At 42.5% G+C, this 17,537-nt stretch overlaps 1 protein-coding gene across 1 annotated transcript in view; it reads left to right on the top strand.

Moving 5' to 3' along the window:
- The window catches only part of LOC126283210 (short-chain dehydrogenase/reductase family 9C member 7-like), a 127,399-nt gene extending 113,970 nt beyond the window's left edge, over positions 1-13,429 (top strand). The window contains exons 7-8 of the mRNA XM_049982254.1: positions 4,646-4,744; positions 9,242-13,429. Coding sequence (XP_049838211.1) covers positions 4,646-4,744; positions 9,242-9,400 — 258 coding nt within the window. The 3' untranslated portion in view covers positions 9,401-13,429. The remainder of the gene's footprint in view (positions 1-4,645; positions 4,745-9,241) is intronic.
- The last annotated feature ends 4,108 nt before the right edge of the window (positions 13,430-17,537 follow it).

The following is a 17,537-nucleotide window of genomic DNA, read 5'->3' as shown; positions in this document are numbered from 1 at the left end:
GCCAGATCGCATGGCCACCGCGGCCGGCAGACCAGCTTAGGGAATTGGCGGAAAGCACAGGCGGTTGCCTCCTATGACGAAGGTATTGGAGAGTTGGTACAACGCTACGACAAATTTCTAAGTCGGAGAGACGACTATGTATATAAATAGCTGAAAGGTGTTTCCAACTGTTGCCAATAAAACATTTCTGATTTTCTCAGTGTTTTCTATTTCGCAACCGATCAAACATTACTTTCAGAATAGAACTTGTATAATTATCAGTCTGCAGACGACGTAAATACTGAAGTAATATTGTTTAGTACGCCGTTCTCAATCACCAATAGAAATATCTGCAGTTATACGCGTTACAGCGTGTACGAATTTGTATTACTGTGGCTTTGTGTCTATCGTGGCTATGGCGATGCACTCATTCTGCTATTCGTACTACCTCACCCGCATTCCTATTTTATTAATCATTATTAGACGTACTCCTGCATTACCCCTATTTGGTTATGTGTTGATAATCCTGTACTCACCTGACCAGCAATCCTGTCTTTCCTGCCATCGTAGTTCACTAATTTCTACTACATCCAGCTTCAATTCAAAGTTTCTCTTTTTATATTCTTTAGTTTACTTACCCAATCAAGGCATCTATCATTCCGCACCCAGACACACAGAATGCTCTATTAATTTTCATGATGACAGTATTTTCCTTATTAGTCCCCACCTGGATGTCCAAATGTGGGACTGTTTCGTTTCTGGAGTGTTTTATCCAGAAGGATACCATTCTCTATAACCATGCGGTAGAGCAGCATGTTCTCTTGAAATTCAGTATAATGGCTATAGTTTCCGTTTGCTTTTAACCATTCAGCGTGCCAACGCAGCCAACGCCGTATTCTTTAATGCCACAAGTCCACATAGTCAGTCTCCCTTACTGTTGGCGCTGCAACTTTTGAAGAGGCTGCTGCCCCGTACAAGAATCCTTTTTCAGTCTGACCGCTCCACAGGAATATAATTTACTGTGATTAAATACAGAAAGATCACCACAGCTTAGTAGCCTTGTCAGTAGTTATTGTAAAGATATTAGTAGATGTAATATTCTAGTAATAATCCTTGTATTGTGTAGGGGAAAGGCGTGTGATGGAGTAGAAAAAGCGAAGGTTCTTCCTGAAGGATATGTGTGTCTGGATAAGGGAAGATTAAATAAAATACTATACCTCAAAGGGAATCAACCCATGAGTTACTGAGTCAGGTGTTGCCTATTATTCCTCATAATAAAATTCTTGTATAATATAAACAGATCGTGAGGATTGTCAACTACAGGCGCCACAAAGTAGGTCGTAGAGGGCAATCTGTCAGGCAAGTGTGCAGTCGCGCCAAAGTCTGATGGAAGGAGGGCACGACAGCCACACCTGGTTCACGCCGGATGCAAACCCGGCGAGAATCACTGTTCAGACTATACCTGGACTCGTCCGTGCACATAACCTGGGGCAACTGTTCTAACGACCATGTACTGTGCTCTTGACACCAGGCTTTACGGGCTCTCCTGTGACCAGGGGTCAGTGGTATGCACCATACTCTGACATGCGCCAACACACCTCTGCATGTGTGGACTGCTACCAGCGGCACCGTGCGACGACCTCAGCTCAAATGCACCGCATGGTCGTACCCAAGGTGATTGAAACCCGCAAACCGCCCACCAGAGCGTAGTTTCACCATGTACCAGCATTATCCTTAATTAATGAGCATGAGTGTAGGCAGAGATACGACTGTAATGGCGCACTCTTTACCTCCCCCTTTACTGCCTCACCCCTTTTTTCAACTTTCATTTACCATTTTAATTCTAATAATTAATATGTACTTGTGAACCAAAAATGCTGCTCGTTGCAGGTGCGCATGCACTCAGGACGCGCAGGGGCGCATCTGCCAGAGGCGACCTAAGACTCTTCAGCCAGGCGGTGCATGTCACACTGGCTCTGTACGTAACATACTTATGCTCTGTAAGCCCCGACGCCACGTTTTATATTTAGGTGTCGTATATACAGGGTGATTTTTTCCCACCGTGTATAAACTCTAGGGCTTGATCGATGAGAGGATATGGAGCAAAAAAGGTCTAATTAACTTATGTCCAGAAATACATGGTTTCCAATCCAGAGACCATATGTTCAATCATACTTTGTTACAGAGACTGCTGTCTAATACACGATGTACCATGCAGTCACAGTTACAATATGCATGCTTTCCTCCTGGGCTGTAGACTGTTCCCTGCATGTCATGCCTTAGCACCCTCCCCTGCCATAGTAATTGATAATTCACTTCTGTTAGCGACTCCACTTGTAGTGGATGTGATACAGCGTTGTACACAATGGCTACGTATTCAAATCGAGAGCTTGCCGACATGGTGTTTCTTTATGGAAAGGCAAATGGCAACGGGCGATGGGCAGCCAGGTTGTATCAGGAGACCTATATCCGCCGACAATAACAACAAATTCAATGCTTGCGACAGGGTTTCACCGTTCGTCCGAGACAGGTTGTTTCCAGGAAGCAGGAAATCATGAAGGACGTACCCTAAATGATCGGACAACGGACTTGGAGGATAATGTGATTAAAACTGTGGAAGGTGACCGCTGTGTCAGTACCAGGCAATTGGCCCCTCCAGTATAGGGTAAGTCAGATGACCGAGTGGAACATTCTCCATGACAATTGTTACTGCCCTTATCACTTACAGAGTGAGCAGAGCTTACTAGCGACGGACTTTCCACAAATGGAACAGTTTCGTCACAAGTTTCTTCACCAGGCAACCACGATTCCGGGATTTGTATCATCCATCCTATTTACTGATGAGGCCGCCTTTACGCGGGTGGTTTCTTCAACTTTCATAATAGTCATCTGTGGAATAGTGTGTAGAACCCTCACGGTATGGTGACAATGAGTCATAAGCATCGGTTCAGCCGGAATGTGTAGGCCGGGATAATTGGCGACCGTATTTTGGGTTCAGTCTTCCTCACAGCCGCCTAACAGGCCGGAACTGTCGGCGTTTCTTGTAGGTGACTTTCCTCCTCTTCTGGAATTAATGCTATTGATGATTCGAAGGGTTATGTAGCTGCTACGTGATGGAACTCGAGCCCACTTCGCCGCCAACTTCCGAACGCATCTCGATCCTGTATTCGCTGCTCGATGGATCGGACACGGGGGCCCAGTTTCGTGGCCTCCTCGTTCAACAAGTCTCAACTCGTACGATTTCTAGTTATGTTGCCATTTCAAAAGTATCGTGTATGCACGGCCCATTCCAGATGCGGAGACACTGAAGCAACGTATTCATGGAGCCTTTGACACTGTTCGGATGTAGCCTGGCCGTTATCCGAGGTGCCGGCCGTGCTGGCCGAGCGGTTCTAGGCGCTACAGTCTGGAACCGCGCGACCGCTACGATCGCAGATTTGAATCCTGCCTCGGGCATGGTTGTGTGTGGTGTCCTTAGGTTAGTTAGGTTTAAGTAGTTTTAAGTTGTAGGGGACTGATGACCTCAGCAGTTAAGTCCCATAGCGCCGAGTCACAGCGCACGCAGCCGTTTCGCAACGTAGGCAGATTGATATCTCGGTGCGAAGCGTCTCCTCTTATTGCCTCTCTTGCTATATTTATATGTGGGCGCAGCGGACCGCCGAACTGAACATATGCTGTCAACCGCTCTAGACTCAGGCAGCAGTATCCAAATGGCCCCTTTCTCGAACATTTATTAGTTAAAATCTCTGTCGATAAATAATTTACAGTCTTGTTAATTTTTCTGCAATTAGAGCTAAGTTGGCTTTAGTTACCGAAAAAGTTTTAGCTAGACTGCATTTAAATTTTGTTGGCCGTTCTAAAGAACGGAACCAGCAGTAGAACATGACCTCTGAACTGCCCCTTTAAATTCCTTGTAATGATTGTTATTTACAATAAAGTCTTGCAACCTGCTACAGCTGATTTATTTAACGAATGTAATCAAGTGCTGTAATTAGAGCATTCTATTAACAGGTACAAATCATGCCTAATCTATTACGAACAAGGACACTTTTGTGCCAAATATGGTTTTTCGTAAATAACGTGAAAACTAGTAGTGGTAGCTTATAGGTGTTACTGATGTTAGGCTTTTGGATGAAACTGAACCTTTGAACGAATTTTTATCTTTATCAGTTCAGTATTTAGCGCCTATAATGTTTTGTTAAAAAGCCGGTTTTGACCAAAATATTGCTCCGATCAAACCGAGACTTGAAACTTTTGACTGTGACATACGTTTGCACATTCTGAATAACTTTTAGCTTTCTAGCTTCTTCATTTAGCGCCACTTACTTTTTCTTAAAATAATATATGTAGTGAAACGTATTCACATGATCATTCCGAGACTTCGTAATGTCAGCATTAATATGCTGAAGCATACATTGACAAAGTTTGGAAAAGTTATTTTCATTTTTAATTTGACTCTTATTTTATGGCGCGATCCTCTGCAGGCGCATTACGCTGACGTGGCGCTGGTAGCAGTGAACTGGAGTAAGCCCTGCCATGGCACGCTCGCTCGCCCCTGTACTTTTCGCAATGATGCAGCACTTGTTTCGCCTCAACATCTGTGCATCAACGAATCACTGTTATCATTTTCGTCAGCGATTTTTGTTTTGTTTCTTTTCTTTTACAGGAAAGAATGTCTTTGCTGACGTTCCTCGCAAAGAGGAATCCCAGTATCGACAACGTGATCCACGAGCTCGTCGAAGCCTGCATCGGAAGATACTCCAAGGTACGTCAAGAGAGGGGCTGAGCTGCCAACCGGCCGTAAACTACAGCCTGAGGGCTTACGTACAGCTAAGCGATTACTGCTTTAACGCTATCCTTTCTTTAAGGTGGCATCCCATCACAGACAACGAGTCTTGCTTTTCTCTTCCTGTTGTGGGCAACATGGAGGCAGCAGAGGCCACTGAAAATTCCCGTGGTCCAAACTAGGTTCAACCTCGCGACCTTCTGGTATCCAAGCACGCGCCTTACCACTAGACCACCAGGTCATACATGTGTATAGATACTTCATCTATAGATTTCAATAAGTAACTTTCCAGGCATCAAAAGATGTGATATGAACGAATGAATCTTTGCTATACTGACTTAGAAGCTTAAATTTTTTACTGCCCCAAGGAGCAGTAGACCTTGACATTTGACATCAATTTCAACTTGACAACTCTTCCCGTTCCTGAGAAAATGGGCTCTTAATATCCAGATGGACAGACAGACCGACAAAAAACGACATAAAAATGTATGTGATGCAAGTAAAAATTAGCTATTCTCGGAGTTTTTCCTTGCACTTGCACTATGAAATCTTGCTTCTTGCCAAATTCCATGGTTTTTGGTCAATAGGAAGTACCCCGTAGGCTATGATGACTGAATGAAAAGAACTGAAGTATCTGTGCTAGCAAAATAGAAATGCGGAAAACAATTTATTGGATTCACCAAAACGAAACAATAATACAGTATCCAAAGGAACAACCGACTCCATTCCAACTGCGGATCGACACAAGTACAAAAAAAAAAATGGTTCAAACGGCTCTGAGCACTATGGGACTTACCTTCTGAGGTCATCAGTCCCCTAGAACCTAGAACTTCTTAAACCTAACTAACCTAAGGACATCACACACATCCATGCCCCAGGCAGGATTCGAACCTGCGAGCATAGTGGTCGCGCGGTTCCAGACTGTAGCGCCTAGAACCGCTCGGCCAATCCGGCCGGCCACAAGTGCAAAGCAACAACAAAATAATTATAAAAGACCCGACTCTTCACAGGGAGCAAACACGAACCGTTCTACAATGTCAAGAGGTTCGTCGATTACATCAAGAGATTGGCCAGCTAGAAGAGGTGTCTGGCTCAGGCTGCTGTATCCTTCCGAACTGCCTTTGGCTTTTTTTCCTTTATTGATTTCCAATCCCCCCCGAAGGGGCGGGCTGGCAGCAGCTTAGTACGCTGCTCTACAGCCTACAGACTTTTTTTAAAAACGGAAGAAGCAACAAGAAAAACAGGCGATAAAACGGTGACTTAAAGTGTAAAATGACGGAAAAATCGGAAAGTTAAAACAGAAAGCAAACAGGTTGGCAATGTTAATAAAATATGAAGGAATCAGACAAGTAACATAGTAGACACTCAATTAAAAAAAATATGGCGACAGTCTGGTTTCTGTTCGCAAGAGATAAAAAATCGCACCCGGGCGACAGTATGATGGCCATTCGCAACACTTCGCAAAAGACACACAACATGGAACACTCACTGTAAAACACTCACTGTAAAACACTGCACGAAAATGGCGGCACAAAGAGGACACTCCTGAGCCAAGGGCAGATGGGGGGGGGGGGGGGGGACCTGGAGGAGGGGGAAAAACAAGGAGGTAGGAGAGGAAAAAAGTAAATGGGGGGGGAGAGAACCAAGGAGTGAGAGGACTCATAAGGGAGGGGAGGAGCAGGGCAGATGTGAGGGAATGAGAAAAGGAAGAGGAGGGAAATGCAAAAGGACTCGGGGGGAAAGAAAGGGGAAGAGAGAGGGGAGGTGGGGAAAAAAGAGGATGGAAGGGCGGAGAGGGAGCCCAGGAAGAGGACAGAGGAAAGGAGGGGGAGTGAGGATCAGAATTGATAGGAGGGATAAATGGAGGGAGAGAGGGCATCATCCGGGAGGGGGAGTTGATGGAATCCACCTTGGGAAAAGAAGAGTGTGGAGATGGAGGGTATGGGGGACACAACAGTGAAGACGTGGCAGGGGGCGGGTGCCTTTGGCCGGCAGTGGGCCGCCTTATAAAGCCAATTTGCGGATGTATCTGCCGGGAGTATTTGTGATCACATGCTTGGCGTAGCGAAGTTCTTAGGTTAGCTGCGACCTCTGGTGAAGGTGTTCTGCATGTTCCGCAAACGTTTAGCGGTACCTGGCGGCTTTTGGTGGAGACCTGGTGGTGTGTTGTGTTGTGGCCGCCAGTAAGTCTTTATTTTGACAACACAGACGACGTATGTTTTCCTGGTGAATACACACGCTGTGATGCAGGCATCCCGTGATGGTTGGACGTAAAGTGGGGTGCCGATCCAGTAGGCGCTACGATGTCCGAAGTGTGCGGCGACAGCAGAAATATATGGGAGACACTGGCAAGAGTAACAGACAGGATGATAAGACATGTGTCTAGGCATGAAGGAATAACCTCCATGTAACTAGAGGGAGCTGTAGCGGGCAAAAACTATAGGAAGGCCAGTATTGGAATACATCCAACGAATAATTGAACTTGCAGAGAATCTGTATATGTCAGTAGTCAGTATACAATCCAAACAATAGCCCCCAAATAGGCATGCTTCTAAAAAGCAGTGGAGCTCACGTAATACCAGGTACAGAAAGTGAGATTTATGGGGAAAATTTAAGCATATATTCAAAGGATAGGCTAATGATAAATTGAGGTGGTGTATTTGACGCAATAGACAAGGAACACAAATTCATCAAGACATAAAGTGAAACTGCTTGCGAGATTGGATTGGCAAGATTCAGTATCAGACAAAACTTACTGGATCCTTCTATTGGCCACCAGAATTACCTCCACATCTAACCGTGTACGTAGTGCACTAGTATGTAAGTTGTCCAATCACACTATCGTCACTGGAGGAGACTTCAATCATCCAAACATAAACTGAGAAAATTGTAGCTATATAAGTGATATGCGTGTCAAGATTCCTTCGAAACATCACTCACTGTTTTCTATGAGAACTGCCTAGAAAAGACCACTCTAAATCCCACTAGTGATGAAAACATAACGGTTCTAACATAAGGGTTCTTATAGGGGCAAATAGATCTGACCTCTTTGAGGACTAACTTAGTATCAATGTCTATGAGACAAGGCAGCAACAGTTACCAAAGTACAAAAGACAACTGGAACAATTATAAGGTTTGTGTGTTCAACAACCTAGATAAAGACGCAGTAGTGTCACACCTCAATAAGGTACGTGAAACATTTAGCTCTAGACAGGAGCGCACAGAAGAACTGTGGTTCGGGTTCACAAGATTGGCTGACGATGCACTTAACAAATATGACCTACTACAATACTTCATGATGGGAGGCACACTCTAAGGTAGCTATAAAGTCACTGTACAGTTCTATAGAAGCAGATGCTGCTGCGATGTAGGAACGAAAAAACTGAAGGGCTATAGATAGGGAGACCATGGACGAAGCATATTTGGCTGTCAAGAAGGCGACTACCGTAGCAGATTGTTATCGATTGATCTCACAATAGATCCAAAGAAAGTCTGATCATATGGACTGAAATTGAAGGTATCAAAGCAAAAGAAAAACTCCGAACCTCGTTTTCAACCGTTCCTTTACAAATGAAAATACAGGAGTATTTCCTTAATTTAATTCTCTCACCACTGCAAAGATGAGTGATACAGATATTAGTGTCAGTGGTGTTGAAAAACAGCTGAATTCGCTAAAACTAAACATCACATTCAATAACGATTTTACAGCTGAGTTAGCTTTTCTTTTAACAATAGTCTATCGCAGGTCCTTCGAACAGCAAACTGTGCCCAGTGGTTGGAAGAAAACCTAGGTGACACCCATTTGGAAGAAGGGTAGTAGAAGTTATCCATAGAACTACCGTCCAGAATCTTTGCCATCTCTATGTTGTAGAATATTACAACGTATTCTGAGCTCGAACAGAATGACCTTTCCATACTAACGGTTCCGAAAATATCGAACTTGCACTTTTCTCGCATAACAGCCTCGACGCAACAGATTAGCGCATTGAGGTAGATTCAAAATTTCACTCAGTACCACACCTACAGTTATTATCAAATATGCGATCGCACTGTGTATAGAACGAAGTTTGCGACTGGATGGGCGATTTTTTGGTAGAGAGGACGCAGTATGTTGTTACCTTGGATGGAGAGTTGTCGACAGATGTAGAAATAACTTCGGATGTGCGCCAGGGAAGAGCGTACCACCCGCTAGCAAAATACTGCGTCACATTTATTCAGTCCTTGTAATAAATAAACTAATAAACAAGCTATTCCCACTAGTTTGGCGGTACTCCTTCGGTTATCTTCATGATGGCTAAATTTCTGAACTCTGGCCGATGTTCTGACAATATCATCGCGCAGTAGTTGGCATTTAAGATTAAACTGGATCATGATCACCTGCAATGCTTTACAAATATCGACGAGTGCTCCGTAGCCATGTTACAAGGCTCTCGTTTAGAATGTTCAGTAACTCTTGCCTGGTTTTCGTTGTTTCAGGTGCGGCGGATTCCTGGCCTGTGGGAGAGAGTGGTTTACGTGATGCTGCCACAGCTACCTTATTTCGGGACGGACATCATTAACTACCTGCTTTTACAGTGGAGAATGGCTGTACCGCCTACTGCAAAAAGCTCAGAGGAGCAGAACGAAATGCACTAAAATTTCTGAGAAAAAACCTCTTCCCTTTCCTCCATCTCTTACCGCTTTTTTCCATTAAACTGAAGAGCCAAAAACACTCTTACACCTGCCTAATATCGTATAGGATGCAGAAGTGCCGCAACACGACATGGCGTGGACTCGACTAATGTCTGAATTACTGCTGGAGGGAACTGACACCAAGAATCCTTCAGGTCTGGCCATAAATCCCTAAGAGTATGAGGGGGTGGAGGTCTCTTCTGAACAGCACACTCCAAGGCATCCCAGATACGCTCAATAATGCTCATGTCTGAGGCGTCTGGTGGCCAGCGGAAATGTTTAAGCTCAGAAGAGTGTTCCTGGAGCCACTCAGTAGCGATTCTGTACGTGTGGGGTGTCGCATTGTCCTGCTGGAATTGCCCAAGTTCGGCGGAATGCACATTGGACATGAACGGATGCAGGTGATCAGACAGGATTTTTACGTACACGTCACATGTCAGATTCGTATCTAGACGTATCAGGGGCCCTATATCACTCCAACTACATAATCCTCAGAGCATTGCAGAGCCTCCACCAGCTTGAACAGTCCCCTGCTGACATGCAGGGTCCATGAATTCATAAGGTTGTCTCCATACCCGTACACGCCCATCCCCTCGATACAGTTTTACAATTTGAAACGGGACTCTTCCCACCAGGCAACATGTTTCCAGTGAGCAACAGTACAATGTCGCTGTTGACGGGGAATTGTTCGCACGCTACACTTATTGATGGCCCAACACTGAAATCTGCAGCAGTTTGCGAAAGAGTTGCACTTCTGTCACATTGAATGATTTTCTTCAGTCGTCGTTGGTCCCGTTCTTGCAGAATCTATTCCCGGCCCCAGTGAAATCGGAGATTTGATGTTTTAGCGGATTCCTGATATTCACGGTACGCCCGTGAAATGGTCGTACGGGGAAGTGCGTACCTCATCGCTACCTCGGAAAAATTGTGTCCCAACGCTCATGCGCCGACTATAACACCACTTCCAAACTCACATACATCTTGATTACCTACGATTGTAGCAGCAGTAATAACTGAGCCAGGCACTTGTTGTCTGATATAGGCGTTGCTGTCCGCCCCTATAGCTAAGTGATCAGCGTGACGGATTGCCGTCCTACGGCCCCGGGTTCGATTCCCGGCTGAGTCGGGGATTTTCTCCGGTCAGGGACTGTGTGTTGTGTTGCCTTAATCATCGTTTCATCCCCATCCGGCGAGAGGTCACTCTATGTGGAGTCGAATGTAATAAGTCCTGCACCAAGGCGGCCGGACCTGCCCCGTAAGGGGCAAACGCTCATTTTCCATAGGCGTTGCCGAACGCAGCCCCGTACTCTGCCTGTTTACATATCCCTTTATTTGAGTTCGCATGCAAATACCAAATTCTTTGGCGCTTCAGTGTATTTCCTCCGGGACAAACGCTGCCTGCTCTGTAGACGGCAACAATATACGCGACTGTAGTCTCAGTGACACATTTACGCGGGACGAAAATGTGGATAATGTGAATACCGTGGATAACTGCCGCTTGGAGCATAGATTTTACACACACAGAGGATGAGAAGCCTACATTTGTCACTTCAAGTAACGTATGATTAGTTAAAAATATGTTTAATCTCTTTTCACTTGCACGATTTGTGAGTAGTGACCAGCGGGGTTGACACCTACATTAATCAAAGAAACAGAGACATTAGCTTAGTTTTTCAGATAGCTCTATGGTATTTTTTGTGTCAGAAGAGCGGATCATAAGAGACAAATTCGGCAATTTTAATTCTTTTTAAATATTACATTGGATATAGTGATTTCTGTGCTGTTGCGGCCGTTAGAATAGCGCACCGGCAAGATGCTAATCCGTAAATTTTTTCGCAGAAGAGTCCTTTCACTGAATTTGTACCTGCTATGGTGCAAATGGAGTACCACGTTTCAACTTGCTTAACTAAGTGCTAGTGACAGTTGTATTTTTTAAAATACGATTTTCCTTAGCTTAAGCAGTCACAATTAATCTACACCATTTGACAACAGATTTTATACAGTTCGCTCTAAATTTTTCGAAAGACCACGACCAAATTCAATGAACCTTTCCACTCTTAGGATAATATGTTGTGAGCCTGATCATAGAGCATTCTAAGGTTCCTATATTGGGGGGAGGAGGAAGGGAGGGGGGAGGAGGAGAGTAGCAGCGTTCAAGATTCAATCTAGAAGTTCATCTCGCTTATCAGCCTTTTTTGCTATATTTTATTGTCTTCATCAAAGCCCAGTTACAAAACAGCAAATGTGTTGGATGAATGATATCTCATACGTATGGTAGAATGAGAAGGACCTGCAAGTCCGTTGCATTATTTATAGCTTATGAATAGTATTTTCCCATGAATGGAAGAAATTATGACGTGTCTTTCCTCGCTCCAAAAGAACATGACCATTAACGACAAATACGGTTTTGCACTGCCTGAACTGCGTTGCAGTTCCAAAGGAACAGGCATTGTGGCTACTACATCCGTCGTGAAATAAATGAAACGTATTCGCAGTTACGAATATGGACTACCATCAGCTGCAGAATGGAATACCGACAGTGAATATTTCTCCCAGACCGGTACTCGAACCCAGACTTCGTGGTTGTCGCAAGAGGTCGCCTTACTATTTGACTACCAGAACACGACTCATAGCCAGGCCCAAACTTCCACATGCCATAAACCATGTGTCCGTAGCCTGTATTCGTACATTCATTATGTATACTCCTGTGCAGAGCAGATATTTTCTTGGAAAGTTGCTTGCCTGGTGTCGGCGGATAAATACGACTGTGCAGTGCCTGTGTTTTTCCCGTATTACGATGCATGCAAGTTCGAAGGAACATTGAATCGTAATTCGGAATAACAAAGACAGTGCAATATCGTATTCATCCGATGACACTGGGCAAGCGACTTTCAAGTTCCTTTCATACTCGCTTGGAGCGTAGATTTTAGACACACACAGGACGAGGAGCCTACATTTGTCACTTCAAGTAACGTTTGATTAATTAATAATATGTTTAATCACTTTCGACTTACACGATTTGTGACTATACGATTGTCAAAAATGTTATTTAATTTATGTTTCTGCTTCAGTTTAGATGTGTAACTTCTCTTCCAATGTTGTTCACTAAGATTGTAACTTCTTTGGTGACAATACTCAGTAAATGTCTGATGATGAACTTGTAACTGGAAAAACAGTAAAATGTTGAGCAGTAACAAAATTTACATAGTTCAGTAAAAAGTAAAAAAATGAACAGTAAATAAATAAAAAAATTACTTGTTACATTCCATTACCACCAAAGTGTCAAAGTTGGTATTTACTGCACGTTTCTGCTTCAATGTATATGTATAACTTCTCTTCCAATTCTATGGCACTATTTCTCAGTCTGGCAAAAGATATTTTTTCGCACGTAAAGGAACCTTAGGAAAAGGAAACTAGTGTGTTTGTTGTTTTTAATCTTTTGTTGTGAACTTCTTACTTTTAGTACAGAAAAATATTGCAAACTGGACTCTTGTTAAGTAAAATATAGTGAGTAGCACATATCGCTTATAAATTGTTTCATAAAATCTGTTATAGTAATGGTAACGTAATCCAGCAGCACATTAAATCTCAGTTGTATCAAAACAAGTTATACGCCGTGAATAGTCACTCACAATTTTAAATAATCGTCGTACAGTGATTACAGCGAATAACCTGTTATTGCACTTTTGCTTTACGAAAATGCAACAGCAACCATCTCAGAATAACAACTACCTCGGCATCCGACCGCAACTGAACAGTAAATAAATAAAAAAATTAGTAAAAAGTTGAACAGTAAATGAACAAAAAAAACTACTTTTTATGTTGCGTTTCAACCACATTGCCAAAGATGTTATTTACTGTACTTTTCTGCTTCAATATAGATGTGTAAGTTCTCTTCCAATGTTGTTCATAAAGATTGTAACTTCTTTGGTGACAATACTCAGTAAATGTGAGCCGAAAACTGATTAACACAATGAAACTAATACTGTGGAACAAAAACAGACTAGCGCCTTTCATTTATAATAATGTTTTTCTACAACAAACGGACTGAAGATCCAATAAACAAGTCAAGAGATTTCCGTGTGGTCACCGTTGCAAATGGAATTCAATTTTACGCTGTATGAGACCGCCAATAACAGAATTCCATTGAGCCTCAGCTATTTTGGAAAGGTCTTATGCTAGTTGCTGGAAACAATTCTGGATTTGCAGCTTCATGCATGCCAATAACCTGCAATCAAAGACAGTAAGGTTGGAAATGCTGCTATCAGTCACAAAATTTTTTGACTATCTAAATTACGTAATTAGCTACATGTTGCAACGTCAGACCTCATCATCTGGATACAGTCGTGATACGAAGACATTTAACGTTAGTGCCCATATATATTAAAGTTATCTTTTGTATGGTCTCGGCATGTGCTGTGGTTATTCTGTGCAGAACGAGAATGATAATCTGATTATAAACGATGTCTCTATGTTGGTGTGCCATTCATATGAAAAATTTTAAATAATCACTTTCTTTGTTCTGTTGGCGTCACTTTCACGTTAAAATGTTTCAACGTTTCTTTTATTATTAATTATGACAGAATCATGATTGGATAAATGCTAGGTGGTGAGCCGAACTTACTAAAATAATTAAGTAATTTCTAAGATAAATAATTTTTGTCAATTCATTTCTCTGATTTGGCACACTTGCAGTGGCTTCGTGGGTGAGGCCCGTCCTGGTTATTTTACTCGGCCGTGGATACCTCTTCAAAGGAAAACGTCTTTTATTGGACTTCGAAAATATTTACTCACCCAAGAAATGGTTCGTACTGAACTATTCATGTGCATTTAAAGAACACTGGACCTTTCGCCATTTCAAGACGCTGTACAGCTGTGGATAACTTTTAATATAAAAGGAATCTAATATTAATTAATTTCGCTATCACACGTTGTTGTTGTTGTTGTTGTTGTTGTTGTCTTCAGTCCTGAAACTGGTTTGATGCAGCTCTCCATGCTACTCTATCCTGTGCAAGCTTCTTCATCTCCCAGTACCTACTGCAACCTACATCCTTCTGAATCTGCTTAGTCTAGTCATCTCTTGGTCTCCCTCTACGATTTTTACCCTCCACGCTGCCCTCCAATACTAAATTGGTGATCCCTTGATGCCTCAGAACATGTCCTACCAACCGATCCCTTCTTCTGGTCAAGTTGTGCCACAAACTTCTCTTCTCCCCAATCTGATTCAATACTTCCTCATTAATTATGTGATCTACCCATCTAATCTTCAGCATCTTCTGTAGCACCACATTTCGAAAGCTTCTATTCTCTTCTTGTCCAAACTATTTATCGTCCATGATTCACTTCCATACATGGCTACACTCCATACAAATACTTTCAGAAATGACTTCCTGACACTTAAATCTATACTCGATGTTAACAAACTTCTCTTCTTCAGAAACGCTTTCCTTGCCATTGCCAGTCTACATTTTATATCCTCTCTACTTCGACCATCATAAGTTATTTTGTTCCCAAAATAACAAAACTCCTTTACTACTTTAAGTGTCTCACTTCCTAATCAAATTCCCTCAGCATCACCTGACTTAATTCGACTACATTCCATTATCCTCGTTTTGCTTTTGTTGATAGTCATCTTATATCCTCCTTTCAAGACACTATCGATTCTGTTCAACTGCTCTTCCAAGCCCTTTGCTGTCTCTGACGGAATTACGATGTCATCGGCGAACCTCAAAGTTTTTATTTCTTCTCTATGGACTTTAATACCTACTCCGAAATTTTTCTTTTATTTCCTTCACTGCTTGCTCAATATATAGATTGAATAACATCGGGGATAGACTACAGCCCTGTCTCACTCCTTTCCCAACCACTGCTTCCCTTTCATGTCCCTCGACTCTTATAACTGCCATCTGGTTTCTGTACAAATTGTAAATAGTCTTTCGCTCCCTGTATTTTACCCCTGCCACCTTCAGAATTTGAAAGAGAGTATTCCAGTCAACATTGTCAAAAGCTTTCTCTAAGTCTACAAATGCTAGAAACGTAGGTTTGCCTTTTCTTAATCTTTCTTCTAAGATAAGTTGTAAGGTCAGTATTGCCTCACGTGTTCCAACATTCCTACGGAATCCAAACTGATCTTCCCCGAGGTCGGCTTCTACTAGTTTTTCCATTCGTCTGTAAAGAACTCGCGTTAGTATTTTGCAGCTGTGACTTATTAAACTGATAGTTCGGTAATTTTCACATCTGTGAACACCTGCTTTCTTTGGGATTGGAAGTACTATATTCTTCTTGAAGTCTGAGGGTATTTCGCCTGTCTCATACATCTTGCTCACCAGATGGTAGAGGTTTGTCAGGACTGGCTCTCCCAAGGCCGTCAGTAGTTCCAATGGAATGTTGTCTACTCTAGGGGACTTGTTTCGACTCATGTCTTTCAGTGCTCTGTCAAACTCTTCACGTAGTATCGTATCTCCCATTTCATCTTCACCTACATCCTCTTCCATTTCCATAATATTGTCCTCAAGTACATCGCCCTTGTATAGACCATCTATAGACTCCTTCCACCTTTCTGCTTTCCCTTCTTTGGTTAGAATTGGGTTTCCATCTGAGCTCTTAATATCCATACAAGTGGTCCTCTTTTCTCCAAAGGTCTCTTTAATTTTCCTGTAGGCAGTATCTATCTTACCCCTAGTGAGATAAGCCTCTACATCCTTACATTTGTCCTCCAGCCATCCCTGCTTAGCCATTTTGCACTTCCTGTCGATCTCATTTTTGAGACGTTTGTATTCCTTTTTGCCTGCTTCATTTACTGCATTTTTATATTTTCTCCTTTCATCAATTAAATTCAATATTTCTTCTGTTACCCAAGGACTTCTACTAGCTCTCGTCTTTTTACCTACTTGATCCTCTGCTGCCTTCACTACTTCATCCCTCAAAGCTACCCATTCTTCTTCTATTGTATTTCATCCCCCATTCCTGTCAGTTGCTCCCTTATGCTCTCCTTGAAACTCCGTACAAGCTCTGGTTCTTTTAGTTTATCCAGGTCCCATCTCCTTAAATTCCCACCTTTTTGCAGTTTCTTCAGTTTTAATCTACAGGTCATAACCAACAGATTGTGGTCAGAGTCCACATCTGCCCCTGGAAATGTCTTACAATTTAAAACCTGGTTCCTAAATCTGTGTCGTACCATTATATAATCTATCTGAAACCTGTCAGTATCTCCAGGCTTCTTCCATGTATACAGCCTTCTTTTATGATTCTTGAACCAAGTGTTACCTATGATTAAGTTGTGCTCTGTGCAAAATTCTACCAGGCGGCTTCCTCTTTCATTTCTTTGCCCCAGTCCATATTCACCTACTACGTTTCCTTCTCTCCCTTTTCCTACTACTGAATTCCAGTCACCCATGACTATTAAATTTTCGTCTCCCTCCACTATCTGAATAATTTCTTGTATTTGATCCTACATTTTTTCAATTTCTTCGTCATCTGCAGAGCTAGTTGGCATATAAACTTGTACTACTGTAGTAGGTGTGGGCTTTGTATCTATCTTGGCCACAATAATGCGTTCACTATGTTGTTTGTAGTAGCTTACCCGCATTCCCATTTTCTGTTCATTATTAATCCTAGTCCTGCATTACTCCTATTTGATTTTGTGTTTATAGCCCTGTAGTCACCTGACCAGAAGTCTTGTTCCTCCTGCCACCGAACTTCACTAATTCCCACTATATCTAACTTTAACCTATCCATATCCCTTTTTAAATTTTCTAACCTACCTGCCCGATTAAGGGATCTGACATTCCACGCTCCGACCCGTAGAACGCCACATAAACAATAAATTTACAGTGAGACTTACATTAAGCAAAATATAAATGATAATGGCGGTGCGCCATATAAATCTGCCATAACCACAGGAAAGTGTCCATGTTGGCTCACTTCTAAAACTAAAAAGCTGCCCTCACCTTCACAAAAATAACTGAAGGGCGTAATTCTACATTTGTTTCTGTGGTTTATCCTACAGTCGTTTTAAATATTTTTTTAGATAAAATGTGCTCTTCACACAGATGTGCCTTTGGAATATGTTCACCACCCACTGTTTCTACGTCTCTTTTGA

The sequence above is a fragment of the Schistocerca gregaria genome, chromosome 1 (assembly GCF_023897955.1).
Source record: "Schistocerca gregaria isolate iqSchGreg1 chromosome 1, iqSchGreg1.2, whole genome shotgun sequence".
Taxonomy (NCBI): Eukaryota; Metazoa; Arthropoda; class Insecta; order Orthoptera; family Acrididae; genus Schistocerca; species Schistocerca gregaria.
This window is presented reverse-complemented; position numbering and strand designations above follow the sequence as displayed.